This window comes from Rhea pennata, chromosome 2 (assembly GCF_028389875.1).
Source record: "Rhea pennata isolate bPtePen1 chromosome 2, bPtePen1.pri, whole genome shotgun sequence".
Lineage (NCBI taxonomy): Eukaryota > Metazoa > Chordata > Aves > Rheiformes > Rheidae > Rhea > Rhea pennata.
Window position 1 is genome coordinate 16,553,248 of NC_084664.1, and position 14,824 is coordinate 16,568,071.

The 14,824-nt window shown below is 35.9% G+C and overlaps 1 protein-coding gene across 8 annotated transcripts in view; it reads left to right on the top strand.

Moving 5' to 3' along the window:
- Positions 1-13,638, top strand: part of ARHGAP12 (Rho GTPase activating protein 12) — an 86,080-nt gene extending 72,442 nt beyond the window's left edge. For 4 of the 8 annotated variants that reach the window (XM_062568941.1, XM_062568940.1, XM_062568942.1 and 1 more), the window contains 9 exons: positions 1,345-1,449; positions 1,803-1,901; positions 4,110-4,212; positions 5,263-5,382; positions 8,138-8,236; positions 10,320-10,397; positions 11,447-11,581; positions 11,861-11,963; positions 12,403-13,638. In XM_062568941.1, coding sequence (XP_062424925.1) covers positions 1,345-1,449; positions 1,803-1,901; positions 4,110-4,212; positions 5,263-5,382; positions 8,138-8,236; positions 10,320-10,397; positions 11,447-11,581; positions 11,861-11,963; positions 12,403-12,577 — 1,017 coding nt within the window. In that variant the 3' untranslated portion in view covers positions 12,578-13,638. Of the gene's footprint in view, positions 1-1,344; positions 1,450-1,802; positions 1,902-4,109; positions 4,213-5,262; positions 5,383-8,137; positions 8,237-9,354; positions 9,600-10,319; positions 10,398-11,446; positions 11,582-11,860; positions 11,964-12,402 lie in introns of those variants that run through there. The other 4 variants (XM_062568944.1, XM_062568945.1, XM_062568939.1 and 1 more) reach the window with 2 other exon arrangements.
- The last annotated feature ends 1,186 nt before the right edge of the window (positions 13,639-14,824 follow it).

The following is a 14,824-nucleotide window of genomic DNA, read 5'->3' on the forward strand; positions in this document are numbered from 1 at the left end:
ATTTTAAAGGTAAAATAAGGAAGTTTGGTTAATGCTACTTAGGTGAGCATAGGTTAAGGTTAGTTAGTTAATGCTACTTCCCATTCAGTGCCTAAGTTAGGAACCAAGGGAGGAGATTTACTGGAATAAACAGCCTGTCTAAAACATAATGAGCATATATTAACAACCTTGCTGGGAATTTAATCAGAAGCAATTAGTTCTATCGTCTAAGGCAGTTTTTCCTCACCTTAGATAAGTTCCTCTTGACCAGAATGGAAACCCTCTGCTTGCAGTCAGGAGCATGTCCTGAAGCTAAAGTCACCCAGAGCTATTGCACAAAGAGTGTTCAGATGGCAAATACATTTTTTTAAGAAATAGAGGACAAGCTTTCTTACGAACCTGATGCTACAAGCTGCCCCTAGGATTAGTACAACGTGCAGTTTTTGTACCAAAACCAACTGGCTTACAGCTTTGCCTGTTCAGTTATTTACTTATTTTAACCAGCTATTTTTGTTTGTTTGGATCACTGAATTAGTTTCCCTGGTAAATGGGACCTTAAAGATGTGTTGTGTAGGATGAAATTCTAGTAAGTATTTTAAAAACTTACTGAGGAGAAATATAAGATTAGGAAGAAAAAATAGGTCACTGATGTTCTCAAATTGTTTGAAGGCTTGCTTGTGAGCAAAATGCTTTTTTTTTTCACTTGGTCAGTTGATATTTCTGTAAGAGCTAGACAGTGAAATTATTGTTTACATTCAAGGATATACTGCAGTAGTGCATTGGAAGCACTGAAGGAAAATATGAAATTTAATGTAAAAAGCACCATTGGATTTATTAAAAGAGAGCTTCTGAAAATGTGAAAACTGAAAGCTTGCTTTCAGTGCAAGAACACCTTGTGTATAAGGGCGTAATGATTCCTGTGAAGCAGGGCTACTACTTCTGATTAGTTTTTTTGCTTTTACATACAAATATTGGTTAACTAACAGTATTTTTTGTTAGCTAGGATTTTTTTTTCTTTTTTTCTTATGCTTTGGACTCTCTTAACTAAAGGCTACTCCAGGGAATATATAATATCTATGTATAGTCTACTGGATTTTGATTGGCATTTAAAATTATTTAATTTTAAAAACTTTAAATTGAATAGCTTTAATCAGGCATACTTAAAAGATTTGTGTGGTGTGTGTGGGGTTTTGTTCCCTTTTTTTTTTTCTTTTCTGCTATCACCTCTGGTTTGTGGCAAGGTACTGTTTTGCAGTTAAATTGTGTAGACTGCAAATAAAATGTGTTAGGGGATTTCAAGAGTTGGTGCACATTAGGAATTCCCTTTAAAAAATAAATTCATGATCATTGTTCCTTTTGTTTCAGAAGTTTGGTGTCAATCAGTCTAAGCCAGAATTTACTGTGGATCTCAAAGGGGCATTGATTGACTGGGCTTCAAAGGACAAATCCAGCAAAAAGAATGTTATTGAGGTGAGTTATTATATTTATATGCAGAATTACTTGTACTTAAGTATACTTTCTCTAAACTTAAACCTAAAACCTTCAGTTAGCTCAGTTCTAAAATTCTATGTATTCTCTTGTTTCTCAAATATATGTGTAAGTTTACATTAATACTTGTAAGGGTTGTGCATTCTTAGTGTACCTATGTGGGATTTACTTTGAGTTGTAAGTGGACTGTTACTGTTTTTATTGGTAAGGATTCTTGAGCTAATATTTGTTATCTAAAAGTTATGCCAGGTAGAAGTTTACACTGTCTTAGATAATTTCACTCTGGAATTCTAGCATGTTTACAAAGTCTGACATCTCTTTTTCTTTCTTTAAAGCTAAAAACCCGCCAAGGAACTGAGCTCTTAATTCAATCTGATAACGACAGCTTTATTAATGAATGGTATAAAGTTCTTAATTATACTATCAACAATCAGGTATGTGTTTGAATTGTGAAGACTCTGTTTTCAGGGTGGCGTTATTTAGCAAAAAATTTGTGTACTATCTACATGAGTGCTTCATCTTCGTTTCCTGGTTTTCTTTGGTGTGGGCTGGAGGTTGAGGATATGGCAGTTCCTGCTGATGACTAGCAAAATAAAATTAATAGTGATGAAAGAAGAAAGATGGTCCACCTGACTAAGAATCAGGAGATGGTGGACTAAGTTTCCAGCTCAGAAGTGAGCTTCCTTCTTCAGCCAAATGCTTGTTCTGTCCTAGTGACTTCAGAGGTGCTGATGGAGGGGCACTGGAGGGGGAAGGATGACCACGAGAGTGCTTTGTGAAGTACATCAGTCACAATTTGTTACTAGCCTTCGCTTAAGATTTCACTACCATGTAAATTGAAAGCCCTGACAAAATGTGTTATCTCCTCTTGTCAGACCACATGATGCTAACTTTTTATAAATAGAAAAGTGATCGAGCATTTGCTCTTGATACTAACAAACAAGATTTAACACTTTTGAATTCAGAAAAAGGAGAAAATATTACCCTCATTTCAATATAATTTCTTGTGTATCCTTATTTTTTGTGGTTACAGGCCTAGCGGCTGTCCATAAATACAGCTTAGGTTGGCTATTGAGTCTCCAGGCTATGGGTGATAATTAACGTTGATGCTTTTGTTGTTGCTTAGCAGCCTTCATTTCTTGTAGTCCTGATAGCATTTTCCATGTATGAGAACCCAAACATAGCAGGCTAATATGAATCATTTAGGTTTTTTTGAGTGCTCACAGTTTAGGGCCCTAATCTTCTGCTATGAATACTCTGCTGGTATGAAAATGTCATGACCATTCATGAACAAGCAAGGCAATCACTCGGTAGTACCTTTCTCTTGTCTGATCCATGTAACACAACTGAGGCTGTTTCTGCCCTGCTTTAATGTATATGAATATGAAAAGACTGAGACATAATTTGGACAAGCATGAGGTATTACATGTTAGATTGAGGAGACAAGTGGTAGAATAGGGAGCGTTTTCAGTACTCTTGATGAAATGTGAAGTATTCCTGGCAAGCGGTAGCTGAAAGACCAAAGATTGCCAAGGAAAAGATAAAAGGTATCTTTTTAAACTACAAGATAGTTCAGAGCACTGAATCTTTCAGGCACAAAAATCCTTTAGATCTGAAGTACATTTCCAGTTGATAGTAGTAGTGGCCATAAAACCTTTCCTGGAATGGCTAGGTCCAGTGTGGTGAAGCCTTTCTCAGAAGGTTATTACTTAGGTTCTAGTCTCTTTGCTCCTTCAGGATGCTATTTGGCAGTATGTTATGTAAGAGGAGTATCTGTAAACCAGTCTGTGAATATTGCAGCTGTTATTTTATATGCAGCATAGAAGTAGAGTTCATTATAACGGAAGTAAAGTAAGTAGTATACCATTTCAGAAGTGAGTGGGGTACTGAGGCCAAAGGAAGCTTCTTTATCTGGTGACTGATACATCTGAAGTCACATATGAAGTGAAGGTATCAAGCTGCAGATATACAAACCCTTCAGATCTGAAGCAAACTTTTTTCAGAATTAAGTTTGTTTCAGATCTGTAAGATTGGTGTTCCCACTAGAACAATATCTACATCTTTGACTATTTTTATTACATTTTATTGAAAATATGTTGAGAGAACAGTAATATGCAGAGCAGGAATTTTAGATTCTAATATATTAACTTTGTCAGTGACTTCAGTGTATGTTGTAACAGTGATGAAACTCTCCAGCTGGCATTTCTATTTTCTATCACAGGGAATTCTAATTGCTGAAATTAAAAATAGGTAAATGCTCAAGAAAAGTTTTTTAGACCTTATGAAGTGCAAGACCACATAAATGAAATAATGAATTTGTCTACTGGATTGAAAAAACACTTTATTGTTCAGTGGTTGATGTAATGAAGTGTTATCATTAAAGGCTGGTTATACTTCAGTGTCCAGCAAAATTTTCTCTGTGTTGTCATATGATCAAGTAGTGTTTCATAAAATTATTCACTTTGCCAGTGAGAATGGTATCACCTTTGAATATATTTTTAGCATCTAGAGTTCAGGAAGGAACCAACTGACTATCATTAAAGGGAAAAAAGGTATACTGTAGAACCCTACAGGAAATGCTGTTGTTCATCCTATATTCTAAGTACTGACAAACTGACTACTGTATCTTTTTAAATCAATAGGTAGTAGAGTCTGATGAAGCATTAGAAGATGAAGTACCAGATTCCCCTGGGGTTGAAAAACAAGACAAAGAGAAAGAGAATAAAGACTCTAAGAAACTTCGTTGTGAGTTTTAAAATTTTTAGTGATGGATTTCAGTTATGCCTAGCAAATTAAGGTTAGAAGTGGAAGCAAATTAAAAATAAAAAACTCCAAAGAACTGCTAGTACACAGGAAAAAAAATTATGATTTTTTTTCTGACTTTAGTGTTATTGATAGAAAAGAATTCCAAAGGCCATTGAAAATGAAACTACTCAAGTTTGGAAAGAGGCTTTGATATAGTTCACTCTGTATAGTGGTGCCAGTTAGCAACTGTTTACTCACATTTACTTAATAATGCTTAAAAATAAACAAAAATGTCAAACATCATTAATGCTTACTATATGGAGCACAAACAATAGGAGAAGCTGGCAGTAGTAAAATGGATTATTTTCATGATGTCTAATGCACAGAAATAAGCAGTGGTTTTTTGATCTAACTTTTAAAAATGGAGTTAGATAAGACTTTTTGACTATTTGCATATTCATATCTGTTTGATTTGGATTATATTCCTTAGCTTTTGCCTCTAATACAGCATCTGTAATTATTTTCATTATTAACTTAAGCTGCAGTTTCATTGAGTTGCTAATTCATGTTCTAGCAGCTCATTTAGAGAAACTAATAAATTTTAATTACTTCAGAATTGAGAAATTAATATTTATTCCCTAACCACAGAAATATATTAATCAAGCAGACTATTTTCCATCTTTTGCTTCCTGGCCTTATATTAAATTTGCAAGAAGAGGCAGACTGAGTTTTGAAACACAGTTGTAGTTTTAAAATGCCATGCTCAATTTATACATGTCGGTCACCATTTAGTCAGTGTTACAAGCAACACTATTTTACAAGACCTTTAGGAAGGTGGTGTCTCTAGGTAGTTTGAAAAATGGATAGTATGTACAAGAAACTCCAGAAAGTTAAGGAAAAAAAGTGTGAATGTAATGCAGATTTAAACAGTTTTATGTTAATCTCTTTGGGCTTTAAATTAAGTGTTTTTCTGTTGCTTTTTTGGCAGATGGATATGATGTGAATTTTATCGGTATTCACACTAAATGCATTTTCTTTTTCTTTTTCCAGCAGTGAAAGCACCTAGCAGTATAGATTCTGCAGAACAGAAAAAGACCAAAACAAAGCTGAAGAAATTTCTTACACGGCGCCCTACATTACAAGCTGTCCGTGAAAAAGGCTACATTAAGGGTAAATGAACCTTTTAAATAAATGAAATAGTTTGAAAGGCTGAATTTCATGATTCAAGTGTGAAATGAGATTTAAATGGTCTAGTTTTAGAGTAAAACATGTACACAGCTGGCTGAACAAAAGTCTTGGTTGTAGAGTGGAATTAGTGATTCTCATTCCTCTGAGCAATGCTGCTAGCTGCTAAGCTTCGTGGAGGCTATCCTTTACTTCAGCTCATTACTAGCAAAACTGAACTGAAAAATCAGGGCCCAGGCGCCTGTCTGGACTTGGAATGCTTTTGAACTAGACAGTCCATTCCGTCTGCTGTGCTGAGCAGGAAATTTTGGCTAGCCAATATTCATTTGCTCATACAAGGGAAGGAGAAGTTCTTTTTTTCAGGATGGGACTGAACACGGGCAGGTTTTCATCTGTTTCACAGGGATTTTTGTCCATCTGAATGGAACCAGTCATGTGTCATCTCTTAAGAAATTGCATGCTCAGACAAACAGGAGGAGACTAAAGGAATCTTCACTCAATCTCCCTTCCCCCCGCCCCAACCATTTTTGTTTAATGTACATACTTTCTGAAGTGTTTTGCAAATACTAGATCTTGAAAAGATATTCTAGAATGAAACGTATGAAGGAACTGATAGCTTAATTTGTAATTCTGTTTGTCCCACTTGTAGAAAATTAAAAAAAGAATAGTATATGCGCATGTTCAAGTTAATATGTTTAACTTATTGACTTGATACTCTATAACTTTATTTATTTGTATGCTTTAGCAACACTCTGTAGGTGATGCTTTACTAGTTAAGAATAGCAGCGGGGTAGGCAAATACCAGGCTAAACCATACTGCAATTTGCCTGACTACATATTTCTACCAATGTGCTTCTGTTACATGTGATGTTTGATATATTTGTGTACCTGCAAATGGGAATTTAACTGTAGATTATGAAGTTTTAGTTTGGAATAAGAAGGCACTACTCCCAGAGTTCACCTTTTTACTCTGCTTTATAGCTTAGAATTAATATCAGGACTGAGTGACTTAACTTCTGATATCAACAGTGAACACTAAGCAAAGTTTAATTTTTGCTGATGCTATTGGTTGGATATTTAATAAAGACATAAAGGACTGAAGTTTGTTATAATTTAAAAGCATAGTGTAAATTTTGAAAGTTGTATCTGTGCTGTACACTTTTACGTTTACTGTTTGTAGTGAAAAAAAACAAATCTATCTAAAAGTAGTGTATTTTGGTTGTTGCTATAAAACAAACCTAGTAAACTGAAAAAACTTGGCAAAACCAGTATGAGCAGAAAAAAATAAGTTCTGAGCAGAGAACTGTTAATTTTGTTACATGCAAAACAAAACTACAAAAGTTACTTTAGGATGGGAAAAATAAGTATGATTTCTGTGTATGTGGGAATTTAATGTCAGAGGCGTTGGTAGCAAATTGGTTTTGTTACACACCATGTCGTCTTGTGCTACCTAATCTGCATCACTTTGCATGCTTCAGCTTCTTGCTGGCCTTGCTTTCTACTACATGGGCTTTTTCAGTCTGTTGTTACCAATTCTGCTTTTACAGCTGGCTGCTTCAGCAGCAGCAGGAGGACTGAGGTGTTCTGGGGCGTACAGCTCACAATAGCATTGTATGCAAATTTGGATGTTGTATATTTGGTTTGGTGTGCTACCTGGATTTCCCAGAACAGTTCTTAGATGCAGCATTATTAGTTAGTCTGCTTAGGTTACTAAACATTAAAAAATGAGATAGGTGCTGTTCATGATGCAAATGCAGTTTCTCTCCTGAGTGAGCTTTGAAATAAGAGCTACTGGATATTGCAAAGAAGTTTACTTACATTCTTTATTTAAAAAAACAAAGCAAAACTTTCTTCCTTTTATATTTGTGAGCTATGAAATAAAGTTCTCAAGTAGAGAGGTAGTCTCATGGACATGAGCTGGGGAGATACCTGTCATTCAAGCATCTTTAAAGAAAATGTGGAGATAGGTTTGCGAAAGATTTCAGTGCTAACAAAATCTAAGTAAGAGGAGTTCACAACATTATAAGAATCTGTTCTCTGCTCAACCTTATTTTCATTTTTGTTTCAGTTTATAGGTTTATAGAAAACTCACCCTTGGATTGTCCAGTTTTGAAAACAAGTGTCAAAATAATCAGTGTGCATGAGTGTCTATATTTAGATTCCAACCCTACATGAGAGTTGCCTATGCACAGCTCTGAATGGATGTGAATGTCCATTGTTTACAGATCCATTTAGAAGTTAAAGACTACATTAAAGCCTTCTTCTGTAAATGAATATCTAATGGTAAATCAGACAATAGTTGCAATGAAAGATTACATTTTACATTTTTTTCTTAGTAATGCCAAGAGTTTCTAAGTTTATTAAAGTTTCTTATCTCTGTTCAGATTTCTTAATAAAGATTACAGTAAATGTATTTTATACTCAAAACAAGAATTCAGTACAGTAGAACATGTGAATCCTTTGCCTTTCTCATTACAGTAATGACAACATGACTCTCAAGATGAGTTAAAGTGACTTCTGTAGCTAAAGTTCCTTACTCAAGCACTCACACTTGGATATCTGCTGATACCTTTTCTTACTGGGAACTGTTGAGAACTCACTTAAACTGTTTCCACTTCAATACTGTGCTCATCGTATACAGTAGTTTTTGCCCTTTATAGAAGACAGTTTTAACCTGAACTACTTTTGTCACTTGAACTCTGTTCCACTGTAAATCTGTCTTTTTACTTGTCTTTTACAGATCAAGTGTTTGGTTCCAGTCTCACCAGCCTGTGTCAAAGAGAAAACAGCACGGTGCCAAAGTTTGTGAAGCTGTGCATTGAGCATGTTGAGGAACATGGTACAGTGACATTTTTTTTGTTTCCAACTCTCTTGCGCATCATGCTATCTAATTTTCGATGTTTTAATCCTTAAAATTCTGTAGATTCCTTCAGAAAAATAATTTGAAATGCCTATCTGTAGTTAGCATTGAGTTACCAAGTGTGGGGAGGTAGATTGGATCCCATGCTGGGAGTAGGAGGGAATCTTAAAACTGAGAAATTGGTCTGCTCCAGTGTCTTCCAAGATGAGGAGAAGGCCGGGCAACCTCCTAGCAGCAAGCCTCTAAAGAAAGAGGTGTTAAAAGAAGCAGTAGAAGAGCTCATCTTGTCAAAATTTTTCATATGAAAGAGAGACTATCACAGCACAGCCATCAACATTTGGAAGGTTTAAACATGTTAACAAAATCATTTACATTAAAACTTACCTGAAACAAACTTTCAGGAAAAAGTTGTGTTCTAGCTCTGCATATACTTTGACAGCCCGAAGACAAGTCTATCCAGTTACACTGATTGCTAGGTAATGCTTTATTCAACTTTGGATATTAACACTGTCCACATATTGACCCATTTTTTATTTGCTTTCATGGAAAATAAGTTTCTCCTGTATAACAGAGAAAGTGCTATGTTTGAAAGCTGTGTGTGATGTTCTGGATTGTCTGATGTGAAGGACATCTGTGCTTTTTTTGTTAAAACTGTGTTGGTTGTCACGGATGGATATGGCTCTAGTCTGGGCTGGCTTTCTTGCTGGTTTCTTGCTGGTTTCTTGCTGTTGATGTCATTGTCATCTCTCTCTGAAAAGATAACTCGCAGTGGATTATAGGATATCAATAATTACCATTCAAATGTATACCAGTCTGTTCATTTGAGAGCATTCTCTTGAAAATCAGGTAGCCGTCAAAGGAGAGTACTACAAGTGAGTTTTAAGGCATCTTCCGTGGAAACTTCATTTTGTTGGAACCTATAGCCTTCTTTCTAAATGTTATTTTATTGTGTAGTGTGGGAAGGGAAAGAATAACTACTTTTGTTGCCTCGCTCCAGTTTCACAAACTGATAGCCCGCTTGTTACAGCGGGTGGCTTTTTTCTTTTTGTGATCTACAGTTTGTGAGAAAGGGTGTTTTTTTTTTCTTTTCCTTTAAGACAGGATTGCATTGAAGATAGTGGTGAAGTTTTCCTTTTCTGAATACCTGAGGGGAAGCTGACAGAAATGAACAGCTTTTTCCCCACTTCTCCAACTCTTCTTTCTACTACCAACACACTTCAAATCAGTCCTTTCTAAAAAAGCAATGACTAGTGGATTATGGGGAAAAGGGATGTGTCAGATGGTGCTGGTAACTGTGCTATATTGCATCAGACAACTCCTTGAGGAGCTTCAGGGACTGAAGGTATTCTGGCAGCACTCACCCTCTTGGTGACACTGATCGCATGCTGCATTCAAGTAGCATTTCAATTAAATTCTTTACATTCTAATCAATTTTGATTATCTGCAGTAGTAACCATAGGGACACAGTTTTTCTTCTTTGCCTGGTTAAGTGTACAATACTGTAAAGGCAAGGGCAATCTGTTCAGTTTTGAAGGCTGTTGAGTAGCAATGAGTGTCCATGCACATCATTCCTGCTCCATGCAAAACCAGTCACTTGTCAGCTTTAAGGTGCTCTCTATGCATGAATTAATTTGATTTTCTTAACTGTACATTAAAAAATGGAACCTCCACCAAATATGTGGTCCTTGCATGTTGGACTCTCCATTTCCCCATTGCCTACCCGCCAAGAGCATCCTAAGTGAGATCCCTGATCTCATTGGGAAAACCTAGAGCTGTTGCCTCATTACTTCTGTTCTAATACATAAAAAATTTGAGAGATTATTTGATTTTGATGCTACCAAACTTGTGTCAGCCAACTAAACCAACTCTGCTGATGTGCCCTGCCCACCACAAAAGCTAGTTTAGCTACAGTTTTAGTTGAATCAGGTATTCTTTGTTATCGTCTACGTGGATTGTTTTTGTTTTTATTTTTGCTAAGCAAACGTATAAATAAGCAACCTAATGCAGATTTTAGAATTTGTAAGTATGTAAGGTATTAAAATGGATTTTAACTTTGTTCTAGGATTAGATGTTGATGGCTTATATCGGGTTAGTGGCAATCTTGCAGTGATACAGAAGCTAAGATTTGCAGTCAATCATGGTAAGTTTCTTCAGCTCTAATGTTCTTATATATATCTTCAGCTTGTTGGCTGAAGTTCACAGAAAGGCCTTTACTTTTTCATGACAAATGGTTGGCATCTTTCAAAGTAAAATTATTTATAAATAGCAGAATTTAGTGTCTAATAGCTAAATATGAGTAAAATATCTAGCATCTTGAGGTTTAGTTGTAACTGGAGCACTGAGAAACTACTAGAATATAATCCTAAAGAAAACTACTAAGGCAATTTGAGGGGCAAAATAATTTTAAATTACGTTCATATCTTTTTGGGGGGGAAAAAAACACAGTAAGCATATAAAGCTTCCATTGGCTTTAAACTTGTAAATTTGTGCTTTGGGCAAGATTTGCTACTGCCTGTTGTTTGGGGATCCTCAGCTCCTCTTGAGCCTACCCTGTGTATAAAAACCTCTTCAAAGGGCTATACCTTAGTGTTTTGTTTGGTGGGAATTGGTAGGTAACTTGCAGCTAGGAAGAGGACCAGAGCTTATCTGTGATATAGAAGCTTATTTCCTGATGTTCAGGGACTGGATGTCTGTCATGTCAGCAGTTTCTGTTCCCCTCTGGAAAGCCCCTGTGGTAGGGAAGCTGTGTGTGGTGCTAGTCACAGTTGGGCCACCTCTGTCCATTGTGGCCCAGAAAAGATCCTACAAGTGGAGGTGGATTTACTGTTGTGATTTCTCTGTGCCTTTCCTGAGCAGTCTGAGGCCTATTTGTTTAAACTGTAGTAGTTCTTATAAGAACTGGCCTGTAGACAGTGTTTTATTTTAGTTTTTCTACGAGAGCACAGATGACTGTCACTATAGCCTTATGAGTATCTCTCACAGTGCTCAGTCTGAGAAGCAATCTCCTAGCCGGACACAGAGTTTTTGCATTACCTTTGCACTACTGTATTCCTGTATCCCAGCAGAAAAGAGGCTGAAGTGGAGTAAGTTTACACTGCTTTAAAAACAACGAGTACAGGAAAGAAAGGGGAGGGAAGAAAAGCTTTTGTAATTAAATTGCTAACATTCATTATTAATTTTCTCTTGCAGATGAGAAACTAGACCTGAATGACAGTAAATGGGAAGATATACATGTCATCACAGGAGCTCTAAAGATGTTTTTCAGAGAGTTGCCAGAGCCACTCTTCACTTATAATCACTTCAATGACTTTGTCAATGCAATTAGTAAGTCTGGAATAAAGCATGTGTTTTTTTATATAAATCCTGCTCAATATGCAGAATTCACTTAATTGTTTTAGACAGTAAAATGAATGTTGCAATTATGAATATCTGCAAGCTTGCCTAAAATTGCTTGTCAGTAATATACAGTCTGACCAGGAGATGGCAGTGTACTATCTAATATTAGTGTTGCAAAAGGGTATATTTTGTTTCCAATTTAAGTTTTATGCTAAAGTTTTAAACAAAAGTGATGACATATTGCTTCTACACTTGTTTCTCTTGCAGAGCAAGAGCCAAGACAGCGTGTCCATGCTGTTAAAGATTTAATCAAACAGTTGCCAAAACCAAATCAGGATACTATGCAGGTACTCTTTAGACACCTGAAAAGGTAAGTATCAGATGGAAGGAAAAACTTTGTATTGCTGATAATCTAAATAATCAAATTAAAACTACTATCTGTTAGTTCCCATTATGCTTTTCTTGTATATGTTGGACTTGATGAAAGTAATATATCAGTCTGTATTTATACAAGCTTGCAGAGAAGCAAACAAACTTTAGGTAGTATGTGTCATAGCTGTGATGTTTGCTGCCAAGTCCTTTTATGCTAAAGGGATTGTGAGAGTATCAGGAATAGTATTTCAAAACAAAACTTCCTTAGAGAAGGGAATCACAGCAGCTGTATATCCTAATAGCAAGAGTAGTCATTAAATAAATACTGTGAATACTTACTTGCCTTAGTCCGTTTCTTTTTTTGTCATCCCATTGCTCTAACACTGATAAGTCTTTTTTTTTTTTTTTTTTTTCCCTCCTCCTCTTCTCACTTCTAGAGTTGTAGAAAATGGAGAAAAGAACCGAATGACCTATCAAAGCGTAGCAATCGTTTTTGGTCCAACCTTATTGAAACCAGAGAAAGAGACTGGTAACATAGCAGTTCACACAGTATACCAGAATCAGATTGTAGAATTAATTCTACTGGAATTGAATTCTATTTTCGGACGCTGACATTTTTCTAAGAGTTGGAACTGGAAGTGACGGGTTGGCAGCAGTATTCCGTCAGAAGTCAAATCTCTCACTGTACATGATGAGTATACTATGTTTGTGGACCAAGCAGCAACTTGAATTTGCACTTTTGGGGAGGGGAGAAATGGGAGAAATGTTTGAACAGTTAAATGCAAATTAAAGAGAACACTTTGGATTTCTTTGAAAAATTCAATGTAGAAGTGAACTGAAAGTTTATAGTTTGCTTTTTTTAAAGTAACATCTAAAAATTGCAATATAGGTTCATACACTGGATTTCTTGGGAGAGGAAAGAGTATTAATCTCAAACTGGATAGTCTGAAATTTTATTTAAAATTTTTTCTACTTGATAGAAGTCCTGTTAACTGGTTATGAAAAAAATTCCATGAAGTTGTATCCTAAGCTTATGTATTAAAACCTACACAGATCTGTATGACACCATTCCATGGGTCTTCTGCATGCAATGAATGTCTTAAAGTTGTGCTAACAGTTTGGTTTAGTTATTCTGATCTAATCCCTCACTTGGTACCTGCTATCTTTTTTTCCCCTCTGTTTTCCCTGCTTTCTCCCACCTTTTTTTTTTCTTTTTCCCTTCTTTTCTTTTCCTCTCCCCCTCCCCCAGTCATTCTAGAACTTCTAAGTTGCTTTATAGAGCAGCACACTATTTCAAACACTGAACTTGTAAGAGTATCCAGCAGCGGATATTTCTTCCATGGCATAATAGAAGTCATATTTAATACACATGTTCTTCTTCCCCCTCATCCCCCGGGATATTTCCTGGGTTTTGTGTTATACTGATTTACAGCTAAAATCCTAAGTAAATGCCGACTATAACACTGTACTGAGTCCTTGGTATAATCCTGTGGTAGTGGAAGTTTCTTGATGTAAATACAGACTGTTTTTTTGGATTGTGTATATAATTCAGTTGTTGTATAGTTTAAGAACATTCTAGTCGCACATTTCTAATCATGGGTAGACTAGCTACAATAGCATAACGTTTCCCGTGGATGTCTCTGTTTCAGCAGTGGAACAGGTTATGGGGAGGGAGGGGAGGGACCTAACTGTGTGCACTTTTAGATGTTAATTACATTTGCGGGCAAATAACTGTAATGCAAATGGTACTGGAAAAATACTGAGTGTGCTTGCTAAATCGTTAATGCACTACAAGAGGAGCCTTTTAGGTTATTTAATATGTACAGGATACATTAGAAAAAAATGTATTATGAATTCTAACATCTACAAATAGTGAAACTCATGTTTTGATAGATAGATGTTTGATGGAATCCATGATACTAAATTTAAGAATTTCTTTTTACATTAATGTAGAATTTGTAAAATTGGTTTTGAAAGATTTTGTTACAGGGAGCATGGTCTGCTGAAGATTTTTTTTTAATGTATTTTTCTAGACTAACTGCTGTATCTGACATATTTGTTATGTCTAACCTGAATAAAGAAAACAATTATTTTGCAGTTTGCCATTCCCAGTTCAGGCAGCATGGACTCCATTTCAAACAGTAAGACTGCTGTATCTTATTGCTTCGCATGGATGCTGCTTACAGCAGAGACTCGTCATGCCGTATTAGAAGACAAGTGCTTACTTTATAACTTGACAAATTTAGGAATCTCCCAGTCCCTTTCTTTTAACAACTTTAACTCTGTCATAAGATTCAGAGAGGGCAGAAGTAATTTATGGATCTAAATTTGTGGTCTTTAAGACATATTCCAACTTACTTCATGTCTCTCAACTTATTTCACCTTTGATCTGTTATATACTTTTAACAACAAAGTTCCACAGCAAAGGGGATAAGTAGTGAAATACTGAAGTGCGATCAGATGAACAATCTGAGAATTTCATGACCGTAAGACTTGCATGAAATTCGGCATAGATAAAAGAAAATACAAGTTACCTTGTGGCTTTCTCACTGTCTTATTGTGGTAATGGTGAAGTCTTGTGGTTTGTTGCAAAGCAACTTGGGTGAGAATTGTGATAGCTACATCTCAGTGTTGTGTTTTCAGTCTCCTGTCAGGCTTTTGAACAAGAACAGTGCTGAGTTGCCAGTGTGCCCCAGTCTACTAGAAAATATAAATGCAGGTGAAATCTGTTGTTGTAGGGTATTTAAATCCCAACTTCAGTTTTAAAATACTGCTAAATGAGATTGCTTTATTACAGATCACTTTTTCTGTATGAGTGTTTCTGTATTTGAAGGAAGAATGCCTTTTTTAAAAACAATT